Below are 13,194 nucleotides of genomic sequence, written 5' to 3'. Positions count from 1 at the left end.
ACTTTAGAAAATAAAACAATGTTTGTGCACAGAATAACACAATTTCTTATTTGCACAACCCACCTCTGACATTAATCAGCGCCTTTACCTTTGTGCAGGATGTCATCTTTTCCAACCCTAGTAGTTTACAGATTTTGTGCTTTGAAGTGGAGGCGGGGGTAGGGTTGAGGGGAACTATCCCTGCCCTAAAAGGAATGAGGAAATGAGAACTGAGCAGTGTCTGGCTGGCTCGGTCTGTGTGACAGCCCGTGATGTTCCTTCCGGTCCCAGCAATATTGTGAGTTTCCACCTGCCCGCCCCTGCAGTTTATAACGCACAGCACATGAAGTTAGAGCAGGTCAGTCCCTCTGTCAGTGGGTTAGCCAGAGCGGAGTGACATGCCGTGCCTCTCCTTTCCCACAGCGCACCCGAGATAAAAGCACTCTGGCCAGAGACCCTCCGAGGGTAAGTACATAGAACTAACAGGACTAGAAAACGAGCTGCCTCCCAGGTCACAGCTCACTGAAATGACGTGCAACAGAAAATGGCGATGCGGAGGGTATGTCCGTGTTTAAAAAGCTCCAAACATGGAATGCTTGGCTTCATTGTGAAGGTGGCACTTTTAGGGAGTAGGAATTCTTTAAATGTTATCTTTGGTTCATGCTTACTATACGTAGCATCCTGGATATACATTTTATACTTTTTGAGTTGGATGAAAAAAAATAATACAGAGCAATTAATATAGTACTTGAGAGCACTCCAGAAAAAAAGGGTAGTTGTTATTGGAATTAATATTCAGCCGATCTCTTGTTGAGGATATAATAATAAATAGCAAAGTTCGGGATGGTAAGGACATCTGGTTTAAGGATTTAGAAATAAGTGCAATCAAATACTGTTCTTAGTGGCATCGGACATTTGGTAACAGGCTGAATGAAAACTTTTCTAACAGTTTCAAACTCCGCTGTAGCAAAGAGGCACTGAAATTGGCCAACTTATTCTTTTCCATGTGATTTATTGTAGACAGAGTCAAGGTCCCCCAGAAGTGAAATCCATCCCTAAAAAGCCAGCCCAGATACCAATGAGGTTGAGAAGCAACTTCGATGCGGTATGTGCCCATTTTACATCTGCTCATTCATATTTTCTAGAGGCAAGAGCCAAAAGACATTTACTTAATTTTATTTTATTTTTTTTCTCTTTTAGTCAAAAACACTAAGTGCCAGTAACATGGAGACATTAATTGAATGTCAGTCAGAGGTAAGGAAGTGATTTTTTTAAACTTCTTATTTGTATTACCAGAAGATGAAAAGCTTTCTGTTTTAATTGAATATTATTTAGGCTGTTTGATTATCAGTCAGAAATGAACATGATAAATGCAACAAATTAAACATATTAATTGATATCTCCTATGATACTGATTCTTACTAGAAAAATCAATATACTCTATTGACCTAATTGTTAAGATGAATAAAATGTTGTGTGTTTTGTGGAGAAAGACTGAATAGATTTCTTCAGTCATGATTTATACTGATTTATATTTTTAGGGTGACATCAAGGAACATCCCCTGTTGTTGGCATCATGTGCGAGTGAAGACAGCATTTGCCAGCTAATTGGTGAGTTTTGAAAAATACTGATCTTTTCTGCAAGTGCTAACGACCAGTGCTCTTGGTTTGCAAAACCACAGTATTTTACTCTACTAGGAATTTTTTTTTATAACTGTTCTCCTAAAGACCGCAGAACATTAACCCTTAACTGGCCGGTGTGCTCCAGCTCACTAGAACAGCAAGCACCATCAGTACAGAGATCCTCTTACAGGCAAACTCCGCAATGCGAGGGGTTTTTAGTGGGGCTGACAAATCTCCTGGCCACTTGTTTTGATGGTCACAGCATGTGTACATTGAAAAACACACAGTGCCTTTTCTGTGTTCTTCCTTCCCTAAAGGAGAATGCATCTAAGAGCTCGTGAAGAGATTGTTGTTGATCTCAAATCCCAAAGAAACCTACATTTGCTCTTATTTATTTATTTATTTTTACAGTGCATTTCATTGTAACATAACCCCGAGCCCGTTTTCCTGAAGACGCAGGACAGGGCACTTAACTTTCATCCAGCTTCTACTTGCCAGTACAAAGCATGTGGTAACATATGCCAGTCATTTAGAGAATGCAGATTTCATGATTAGGCCAAAAAGAGAAGGAAGGGAACTTTTGAGATACAATACTCATTGCACACTCTGGATTTTTGGAAGAACAGAACACTGATAATGTGTGGCTGATAACTTTCAAATGCCAGGAACTAGGTTCCAGCCTTCCTAAAGCAACCCATGGGGCCCCTGTCCTAAAGTAGCACCCTGAAAGCCAAGGGGACAGCAGAAGTCCTGAGTGGTGTAGCTCCCTCTAGTGACCATGTAGTGCTAGTGTGGCTGCCGAGGGTGGATGGGGCCCGCCCAGCCAAGAACCTTCTCAAGGATCTTGGGCAAGTCACTTCCTCTCCTATTAAGTTTTGTTTTCATTCACCAGCCAAAGTAGCGAATTAAAATAATCTATTTAGTCATAAATGTCCCCTGTAGTTATTAAGGCTAGTACCTTAAGATGGTTGTTTATGACCTGCACAGTTATGTTTTGCTAATTTCTTGCAACAAATAGCTGAAGAAGATAAAAACAGGAAAGGTGGGGACGATGAGGAACCTCGGAGTGATATACAAGGGCTGGTTGCCCTGGTAACCATGTGGTTGTTTTTTCAACTGTTTTTCTAGATCAAAAGTCATGCCCTTTGCTTTCTCAGTTTTTCTGAATTATTTCCCCACACGACTTGCTAGAGATGCCATTTCCTTGGATCCTTGCTTATGAACCCTGTAAGCTGATTTTTCTCTTTCTCATGCTTTCTTGTCTCTAGAAGTGAAGAAGAGAAAGAAAGTTCTGTCCTGGCCCTTCCTCATAAGAAGACTGTCCCCTTCGTCAGATTTCTCTGGGACTTTGGAGCCAGACTTGAAAGTGTCACTGTTTGATCAACCCTTGTCAATTATCTGCCAAGAGAACGGCGCCCTGCCCAGACCCATTCAGGTGAGTGTGCTTCACTTGTAAACCTGCTTTGGTTTCTGACATGTGAAAAATCCTTGGATAATATGAGGGTGCTTCTCCTACTAACCTTATAGGGGTTGAGCTTTGGAATTTTCCATTCTTGCAAATGGGGCTCCCACATCCAAGCACAGTTGGAAGAGAAGATGCCAGTTTATGTTCTAGAAATTAGTGTTTGCCAGGGTGATGTTCTCTTCCTCAGTCCTCTGACTTCACAGAGGCAAGAAGGCTGGAAATGTATAGCTTCTGAACATCAACAGGCAGAGACAGAGTACAGAGGACATGATCAGAAAGCCCACGTCTTCATGGAAGTATCGACAGGTGGGAGGCCCGATGTCATTTTAGACTGAAAAATGAGCGCTTCACAACTTACCTCTTAGAAAAACAGCAGGGTGAAGGGAGACAGTTGGCAGTGGCTGCCCTAGGAGCCAGCTCTGGCCTCAAGACTCTCATTATGACTATCTTAGTATAAAAAAGAGAATTAGCTTTGGGGGGAAAAGAATATTTTACGACAGGTAAACTGAGGGACTATTCATGAACATTGTCTTAATTCTCTTTTTCCAACTTGTATGGATTTTCATGTATCTGTACCAGCAGAGTATGTGTCCAAGCCTTGGGTCACCATTTCCTGATCCCACGTCTGTTCCCGCAGGATATTCTCGCTATCCTCTGCCTTAAAGGCCCCTCGACTGAAGGAATATTCAGGAAAGCAGCCAGTGAGAAAGCCCGCAAGGAGCTGAAGGAGGCGCTCAACTGCGGGGGAACCGTGGACCTGGAAGGACTGCCCGTACACCTGCTGGCCGTGGTCTTCAAGGTGAGCCACCACACCTGGTCAGAGAGCCTGCCCCAGGGCTCCGCCTCCACCGCCTCAGGAAGCAAGGAGCAGGCTCCTCTCCCTACAAGGCACACAGCTGAAACTGGAGTCTCATTATTGTAGCTGAGCCTCTTGATTCTTCTCATAAGCACGCTGCTTTAACAATCCCAGATTTCATTCCTCCAAAACGTTGGAAATTTCCTTGTCCCGGGGCCGAACCCATACCCCTAAATCTGTACCCTCAGAATTCACTCCTCTGGAGATGGTGCCTCTTCCTCTCCCTGTGGTCAGGAAGCTCCCGACACAGCGTGAGCTTGAGTGAGGTTTCCTCAGATGAACCAAAGGCAGGATGCGGGGATGGATGCGTCTGTGACAGGGCCAGCTGGGGCACCTAGAGGTGGAACAGAAGTCAGGGGAAGTAAGACCGCAGCACAACACGGGGCATAAACAGCCACACCCACTTTTCCCCTCCAGGACTTCCTCCGGAGCATTCCCCTGAAGCTACTGTCCTGTGACCTCTTTGAAGAGTGGATGGGCACCCTGGAGAAGCAGAACGAGGAGGACAGAATTGAGGCCCTCAAGCAGTAAGTCCTCAAAGTCAGGAGGCAGGGCCCAAGGGTCTCCATTTTTTGCTCGTTCATAAAACTGGCCAAGTGCACTGCAATCCATGTTTCCCTGAAATTGTGACCTTGGGGAATTAGAGTGTAATTGCTCATTCACTCCCAAGATAAAAACCAGGAGGTTCCCTGGATTTTTTAAAAGTAGTTTTAGCCAAATAGAAGAAAGTACTTCTTCAAAACATAAAAAATGACTTTAATACTCACAGAGTTTAAGGGGTGGAGGATCCAAAAATATAAAGTGTTCAAAAGGGTATAAGAGAAAATCAAACGTGGAGACTTTAACACAAACTAATCAGCGGAGAGTAGGAATTAGGATTATTCTTAACTACAGTGATTGGTGTCGAGCAAGACACTTCTACCATAAACTTCCCGTAAAGGGTAGGAGAGCCATTTGAAAGGGACTTTTTGTTCATAAAATTCCACTGCATATTCTGTATGTTCTTATAATTATCAAAAAGGAACACTATATAAGACATTCCAGTGAGTCACAATGATTACATATATAAATGACAATGTGACCTCTTGGAGACAGCACTTTTGCCACATCCTAAGGAAGCCTATCTATGTATTAGAAATGTCCCCCACAGCTAAACATTTTCAATGCCAACTTTGCAGACATGAAGACATCAGAGTGTTTGCCCCACCACCACCAAAAAAAAAAATCCTAAGATTATCACAATAATTTTCTACCTAGACATAAAACTCTTTGATAACAACAATTCTTCTGAGAAAGGAAAAGGATCTGTATATTGGGGTCACCATTTCATTCTTTTGAAAAAGTGAGACTTAAAAATCCAATGATTGTCATTAGTAGTAATGTTTCTATTTAAGTGCTGCCTGGAACCACATTTATGGAAACATCCAGACAGTCTGACTTATTCTCAGAATGGTATAGAAATGGGTCATCTTGGTTTGGTGCTCACAGTTCAAAAAAAAAAAAAAAAGTCAAGAAAATCAGTCTTGTAATGTTCAAAGAGAATTTCTACAAAGTTAAATGCTTACTCAACAAAATGGTTTTGAAAATGTAAAGGCACATCCTGGTGCTTAATGCAGGCTCTGTTTCATAATTTAAGATCCATATAAATAATAAAGGGCGGTGCTACTGGTGTCACGGTTATAGCAACCTTGTGGTTAATCAGTCTCATTCCGTGTCAGTTGCCGCTGAAGTATCTGAATGGGCATTTCACAATATTACTGGGAAAATACACCTTCCCCATTTTAAAGGAAATCTGGTTTGGGCAGAAGCTTTGAACAAGCTACAATAAAGCTGGATAGGCCATCAGCCCCCTTATTACTGTCCCTTCTCTTTATTCCAGGGTTGCAGATCAGCTCCCTCGACCCAACCTCCTGCTGCTCAGGCACCTGGTCTACGTGTTGCACCTGATCAGCAAAAACTCCGAGGTTAACAAGATGGACTCCAGCAACCTGGCTATCTGCATCGGCCCCAACATGCTCACCCTGGAGAATGACCACAACTTGTCACTGGAGGCCCAGAGAGACTTGAACAATAAGGTTGGTTTTGCTTATTTATGAGAAACCTCTGGTTTATGATATCACCCTCTTTGGCAAAAGCCAAGCAATGAGACACTTCTGGATTTCTCAAAGTGACTCGAGGTCACAGTTCAGGTCTAAAATGCAGAGTGCTATTGTTGTGGCTCTGCTCTCTTAGAGGTGTGAAGGAAACTGAATAAATCTGTGTCCTGTCTTCCTGGGAGACAGAGAACATCACACCCCCTGGGTAGGAAGCCCTCTTGTTTCTCGGGCAGTCCAACTACCAGTTTGGGAAACTATCTGCTTAAACAATATTTTTTGCATTTTCACAGTAATATTATGAAATGTCCACTCAGATACTTTAGTTATTTTAAAGTCAGTTTTTTAAAAATTCTTCCATTTAAAAATGCATATCTCAAAACACATATATCTAACTTGAATGTATATTGTTACCAAATTCCAGTATGCTCTAGTCTCATTTGGGCACCTCCCTAGTAGTTGACTCCAGTGTGTCCTCCTTCCTTGCCTCTGTCCTAAAGCAAATGGCCCTAAAGTTTACGATCTGCTTGTTTTTTCTCCAAAGGTAAAGACATTGGTGGAATTCCTCATTGACAACTGCTTTGAGATATTCGGGGAGAACATTCCAGCTCATTCCAGCATCACTTCTGATGACTCTCTGGAACACACCGACAGTTCAGGTATAGACTGTGCTCTTATTCGATTGTGATCCTGGGGAGAAATTTGTGCCAGTCCATACTAGTGATGTGAAGTCTCCCTGGTATTTAAAGAATTTGCCTTTACAATCACCAATCAGACTGGCCTCGAGTCTAGAGGAAAGTCAGGAAACCTGAGAACCTTGCTCCCAAATTTCTTTCTAATATCTCTTCCATCACTCTTTTAGCCTGAGTCTGAAACTTTTCTCCTTCGTATTCTAGATCTCAAATAACTGCTAACTTTACTAAGTAACCTTGAACTATATATCTGGGTAAGAAACTTTAGTCTCTATGTAATGAAGTACAAGTCTATTAAAATGGAAATGGATCCTACAAAGGAGCCATTCAAAGGATTAGTTTTAAGATTTAAAATAAAATTTAAAAAAAAATTCAGTGAAGACTGTCCTTCTTCCTTCTTCTCCTTACTCTTTCTCTCTTTCCCTCTCCCTTTTTTCTTCCTCCCTCCCTCATTCATTTCCTCTTTCTTCTTTACTTCTTCCCATTTGAAATAAATTTGGAAACAAAATTTTAATGTGATAAATTTCTTGTCATATCACACTCCAAAACAGTTCCACCAAATCACCTAGAACCATATTGGGCATGAATAGGGTGGGCTCTAGTAAATATTATTTCTTAAAGAACTTGAACACAAAGCTCAACTCTTCATTAACTTTCCCCAGACATGTCGACCCTGCAGAACGACTCAGCCTACGACAGCTATGATCCTGACTTTGAACCCACCAGTGCCATCCACAATCCCAGCAGGCAGCCCCCGGTTCCTACAGCCATGGCTGCCGGTCTGGACAACAGAGGGCCCCAGGACACCTGTGAGTTAAGCCCAGAGCCCATTGTGAGCACAGTAGCCAGACTGAAACGCTCCGTCAACCAGGCAGACAGGAGGTTCTCAGAACCCAGCATGCCACCCTCACAAGAGTGCCTTGAGAGCCCGATGACAAACCAAAAACTAACCAAAAGTGAGAATGACTTCACCGTGCCCCAGGCCAGCCCTCATTTGGAAAGCGAGGACACCGAAGACCCATTTCCAGAGGAAGTCTTCCCTGCAGTAGAAGGCAGAGCCAAGAGACCAGTGGACCTGATGATCAAGAACTCAACCCAGAGTTTGCCTTTGCTGCAGGGACCAGGACCCAAAGCCTTCTCCAGCGACTCCCTGGGTGGGTCCTCTGACAATTCACCATTAGCTTCTCCTTCCTGTCCCAAAAAAAATTTCTTCACCAGACACCAGTCCTTCACCATGAAGACTGAGAAAAGCAAGCCCAGCAGAGAAATTAAAAAGCACTCCCTGTCATTTTCCTTTGCCTCTCACAAAAAAGTGCTGCCCAAGACCCCGAGCTGTGAGACTGGGAAACCCAAAGACTTTACCAGAGGCCAAGTCAAGAAGGGCTTGAGAAAAGAAAGTCAGCTTGCTGGAAGGATCGTCCAGGAGGGCAGGCCTGACGTCTACAGCCAAGCAGCTGCAGGCTGCGGCTTGCCACCTAGGGCCCCCTCAGTCAATGACGTGTTCCAGGTGGTTGACCAGAGGAGCCCAGGAAGCCCGCCATCTTATGAAGAGGCCATTCAGAGCCAGGCGTCTGGACTCTTAGCCTATGGCAGCCAGACCGTGGGAAGTATGCGGGCGAGAATGCTGAGCCAGGACTCCATGCCGCCACCTCTTCTGCCTTCTCACCATGGAGGAGGCTCCAGGATTCTCTGCCATGAAGAAGCACTTAGTGGACGCAGCCTGTCTTCCATGACTGAGTGTTGGGAACAGGGTGGGACTGTGAGTCCCTCTGGGGACACTCCAGGGCCTGGGACCACACCGGGGAAGCCTGAGCTTCCTAGGCTAAGGACTGTGTCCGAGTTTATGCAGAAGGACAAGCAGGACTATCTCAGGCGACGATGTAGCCAGCCCATCTTTGAGGCTGACCAACTCCAATATGCTAGAGAATCCTACATTTAGGAAGGAAGGCCATCGGCCATGACTAGCTGGTGGCATCTCTGTAAATATATAACTACAGAAAGAACTGCTTGTAGATTGTCTTCAAAAAAGTCATGAATAAGCTCTTTCAGAAAGTTGTATAGAGTCCTCCACGAGGACAGCGGCACGGTGGCACTTCAGAGAGTTTCTGTGCATACCTGGATTTGTGCAATATGTAGCAAATGTATAAAATGTATTATAGACAGGTGTTAGGTGCAAGGACTGTCTACCCAATGCCTGAATGCATTTATTTGTGTCTTGTGGTATGTTGCTATTCTTCCCCCCCCCCGCCCCCGGGGCATATTTTTGTGGGTTAGTGTTTTAAAATCATCTTTGCTTTTTTAATGTTGCCTCAAATGTCATGCCAATTTTCACATTTTCCACCAATTCCATCTAGGGAAAAATGTTTAAATTGTCAGTGTATATTTACTCTACTAAGGAGGTTTGTTTGTTAACTAACCACAGCAGAAGACAGAAATGGAGTTCAGCGTTCAGAGTTGTCAAAAAAAATTAGAAAAAAAGACCATAAAGAAAATTACGAAAATACTTAAATAAGTCCTTTTAAGGACTATCTAATTAAATTAGGATAGATTAGTGGAAACACATCAATATTAACTCACTTAGAGCACTTTGAGTTTTCTTTGTAGTTCAATGGTGTCATGCAACAGTTTGGAGGTAAATGATTTTATATACAAAACTTCAATGTAATTTCACTACAATAAATTACCTTTCTTATTTGCAAGTGAAAATTTTCTTTCTTTTTTTTTTTTTAGGTCTGGGGACTTAACCCAGGGGTCCTCTACCACTGTGCTACATCCCCAGTTCTTTTTATGTTTTATTTTGAGGCAGGGTCTCACTAAGTTGCTGAGGCTGGCATTGAATTTACAATCCTCATGCCTCAGCCTCCTGAGTTGCTGGGATTACAGGCATAAACCACCACAATCCTGGTTCTTACTGACTTGTTACCTCCTCTCCCTTAATGAATAGAATCTACCAAGAAATTTACTCACACCCTGGTTCATTCAGCAAGCACTTACTGACTACCTGACTAACAGGCCAGCCTGGGTACCTGCGCTCAGGAAGACTCAGCCCTAGTCTCTGGGAGTTTGCAAAACCATAAGAAAGTGCCCACTATAAGCCACTTTTTCAATGGGCAGTCATTCAGAGGCCAGAAAAATTTAGTATGCCAATACTGCGTAGTATAATAAATGCAAAATTTCCCATTTCAAGTGATTTAGGCTTTTTAGTGCTTTTACATATCTTATCTCATTGCTTAATTGTTACCAAGTATAATGATAAAACATGTGACATATTAGAATTTTCCTGGTCAGTGATAAAGATATTTATCCAATATCTTAGAGTAGTGAACTTTAGCTCTCTTTGTCAATTTTTTTTCACAAAATACTGTATATACTTTTGACATGTTACAGTAATATTTTTATGTTGGCTAACTACAGAATAATGAATATCCCTTCTTTTCAAAGGTGATTTATTAATAATGTTGCACAATGTTAACCACATTATAAAGCAGATTGCTCAAGGCAACTGCTCAGGCCTGATATTAAAAATACTCTATTTAGTCCCTGTAATGGGGCAGATCCTCCCCATGTGACCGCTAACTGAAGAAGAGCAAGGCCTTTCCAGAATTTAGCACAATTTAGGGACAAGATATAATGCCTAGGACCTGCCCCTCCAGTGACCTACTTCCTCCAGCCCCACCCCACCTACCTCCAGTTATTATTAATCCATCAAGGGGATTAATCCACCGATGAGGTGATGAGGTTACAGCTCTCATCATTTACAGCAAAAAATAATTTTAGCATTCACCATCTATAAGACACTATGTTAAGTATTTCAGTGTTTGATAAAATGTATTTATAGTTACATAGAGAGATTTGTAGATATATATGTAAATAAACATATCTTCCACTATGGTCTTAGTAACTTCTTAATGGGAATCAGAGAATTCCCTTCAAAAGGTCACTAAGACTATGAGTTAGGAAGCATCAAATGTGTTCCCACTTTACCACTGATCTGAGCTCCATGGGATCTTACCCAGTTTATGGAAATCATTTCCAAATTTCTTTATTTAAAAAAAAAAGTAGGGGCAAGAGCTCTGTTCCTCAGTAGCAGAGCTCTTTCTTTCCCAGCATGCATGAGGCCCTGGGTTCAATTCCCAATACCACCAAAAATGAATAAATAATTAAAATTAAAAATAAGAAGTGGGAGTGAGCCTGGCATTCCCCGGCACATGTGAACCACGCTGTTGGCAGACGCTTATGGCTCCTGGCAGTCAGCAATATCATCCTCGTTACTCTTTGAAGAGTGGAGGAGAAGGTGCAGTTACCATCTCAGGTATTGTGTGGTGTGGGAACCCCCTTCCATCCATGTGGGCCATGACTTTTCAATTGGGATTTTCCATACATTCATTTGCAAGGGCTGCTAACAAAGTACCACAGAGCAGGTGGTGCGGCCAGCAGGTAGCTATTGTGACTCTGTTCTGGAGCTGGAAGTCTGAGAGCTGGGGTTGCAGGGTTGGGTCTTCCTGAGGTCTGTGAGGGAGAGTTGTTCCAGGCCCCTTCCTTGGCACAGATGGTGTGTTCTTCACGTTGTCCTCCTTCTATGTGTGTCTGTCTCTAAGCTTCCCCTACCTATAGGGACACTCACTGGTCACATTGGATTAGGGCCCACTTTAATGACAGCACTTTACTTCTTGATAGGCCCTATCTTCAAATACAGTCGCATTCTGAGGTATAGGTAGTTACATGTACATATAGTTTTAATAAGTGGGTGAATTTTGATGGGAGGGGGACATAATTAATCTCAGATCACCAAATTTTGCAAGATAGCACTTAAAGATACCTTGATTACACCAACTCAGTTAATACTTAACCATAACTAGAAGACTAAGGCTTCCATTGATATCTGGATGGCACTAACATGGCACTTCAGTCAAGAATCCAGGAACACCAGGATTTTATTCTTCATGGGCATCTTAAGGTCCTGTGTTGGTCAGTTTTCCATCACTGTGACCAAAATACTTGGTAAGAACAACTTAGAGAAGGAAGAGTTTGTTTGGGGCTCAGGGTTTCAGAGTTTCAGTTCATGGTCCACTGGCTGTGGGCCTGAGCTGAGGCAGGACATCATGGCCACAGGGCATTCAGAAGAAAGCTGTTCAGTTCATGGCACCCAGAAAGCAGAGAGAGAAAGCTTGTGAGAAGCCAGGGACAAGATATAATGCCTAGGACCTGCCCCTCCAGTGACCTACTTCCTCCAGCCCCACCCCACCTACCTCCAGTTATTATTAATCCATCAAGGTGATTAATCCACTAATGAGGTTACAGCTCTCATCATTGCCCAAAAGTCAGACCTCTGGACCTTTCTGCATCGGGAATCATGCTTTCAAAACTTGAGCTTTCAGGAGACATTAAAGATCTAAACCATAACAAGGTCACACCGTGGCAAATGGGGCAGTCACAAATGTACCTGATGCCCCAGAGCGAGGCACATGGTGAAACGAGATTGGAAGTCAAGGCTTCCCCTTAAACCCAGGTCTACTCCCCTGGGAAATTTTCTCTCCTCCTAAAGAGAACTGAAGTTGGGTGCTTTTGCTGGAGCCGAGCACAACTGCCATGCCTCAGAACTTAAACCCAACAAGTACTCTAGTGGCATAGCCCCGGGTCCCCCGGCAGCCGAAGCAGCAGCTGGGGTGTGCAGCACTAATAAGTCAAATAATAGCTAAAGGCCATGGTGCTTCCTTGACCAGAGATGAGAACGTCCAAAGAGCTGTTACAAACACTGTGGATCCTCAAGAGTGACCAAAAAGATAGATGGGTGAATGTTCCTGACTGTGATCTCATGGGAAGAACCACCAGTACTTGCTTTCCTCCTGGAGGGTCAAGTCTACAAAAGGCCAATGCACTGGGAACCCACATAGTTCAAGTTTCTCTTTCAATTGATTTATATAATCTCAACTCTTCACCTGCAATGGGAAAATTACTAAAGAGACAGAAATAGAAATAGTTCCTTAGAGATGGAAGTGAATCCCATTTTAACACTATTTCAGCTGAGGCTGAGACCCTGCATTTCATCCACTCCAGAATACAAACCAAACGTGAGGAAAAACCAGTGGCGTGAAGTGCCTCCCTCTTCCTGTACTGAGAGGGAAGTGCTGTGAGATGAGCAACCCTGCAGAGTGCAAACTCTTGCCAGAAAAAGGAAACACAGGATGTTCACATCTCCGTGGGAATAGAAAGACAACACGTGGACCCCGTCAGAGCACGCAACCCAGAGCACAGAACCTGAGCTGCGAATGCCCCAAGATCCACTCCCAGAGACAAGGCACTAGCCCTGTCTGAGCAGCGGTCTCTCCACCTCTGAAATGAGGAAATAGTAACAAATAGTAACGTGCGTGAGCTGGGGAACGCGTGCAGCCGAAATCCCAGACACAGAGGCTTACGCAAGAAGGACGGAGGACCGGAAAGCTGGAAAGTGAGAAGACAGTGCCCAAATCTGCAGGATCCAGTTCA

At 43.4% G+C, this 13,194-nt stretch overlaps 1 protein-coding gene across 1 annotated transcript; it reads left to right on the top strand.

The window, feature by feature from the left end:
* Positions 1 to 321: 321 nt before the first annotated feature.
* On the top strand, positions 322 to 9,331 carry TAGAP (T cell activation RhoGTPase activating protein). The gene is made up of 10 exons (XM_081295854.1): positions 322 to 444; positions 1,000 to 1,084; positions 1,180 to 1,233; positions 1,521 to 1,590; positions 2,871 to 3,037; positions 3,705 to 3,866; positions 4,341 to 4,450; positions 5,803 to 5,998; positions 6,561 to 6,675; positions 7,371 to 9,331. The coding sequence occupies exons 2-10, from the start codon at positions 1,058 to 1,060 to the stop codon at positions 8,645 to 8,647; spliced, it is 2,178 nt and encodes a 725-aa protein (XP_081151980.1). The 5' UTR covers positions 322 to 444; positions 1,000 to 1,057; the 3' UTR covers positions 8,648 to 9,331.
* The last annotated feature ends 3,863 nt before the right edge of the window (positions 9,332 to 13,194 follow it).

The sequence above is a fragment of the Spermophilus citellus genome (assembly GCF_964194105.1).
Source record: "Spermophilus citellus genome assembly, chromosome: 5".
Taxonomy (NCBI): Eukaryota; Metazoa; Chordata; class Mammalia; order Rodentia; family Sciuridae; genus Spermophilus; species Spermophilus citellus.
Note: the sequence above shows the minus strand (reverse complement) of the source record. Positions and strands in the feature narration are given on the sequence as shown.

Excerpts from the sequence above, each read along its gene's own strand:
- TAGAP (XM_081295854.1), top strand. The coding sequence starts at position 1,058 with ATGAGGTTGAGAAGCAACTTCGATGCG. Across the intron at positions 3,867-4,340 it reads TGCTGGCCGTGGTCTTCAAG|GACTTCCTCCGGAGCATTCC; the intron begins GTGAGCCACCAC and ends TTTCCCCTCCAG. Across the intron at positions 5,999-6,560 it reads AGAGAGACTTGAACAATAAG|GTAAAGACATTGGTGGAATT; the intron begins GTTGGTTTTGCT and ends TTTTCTCCAAAG.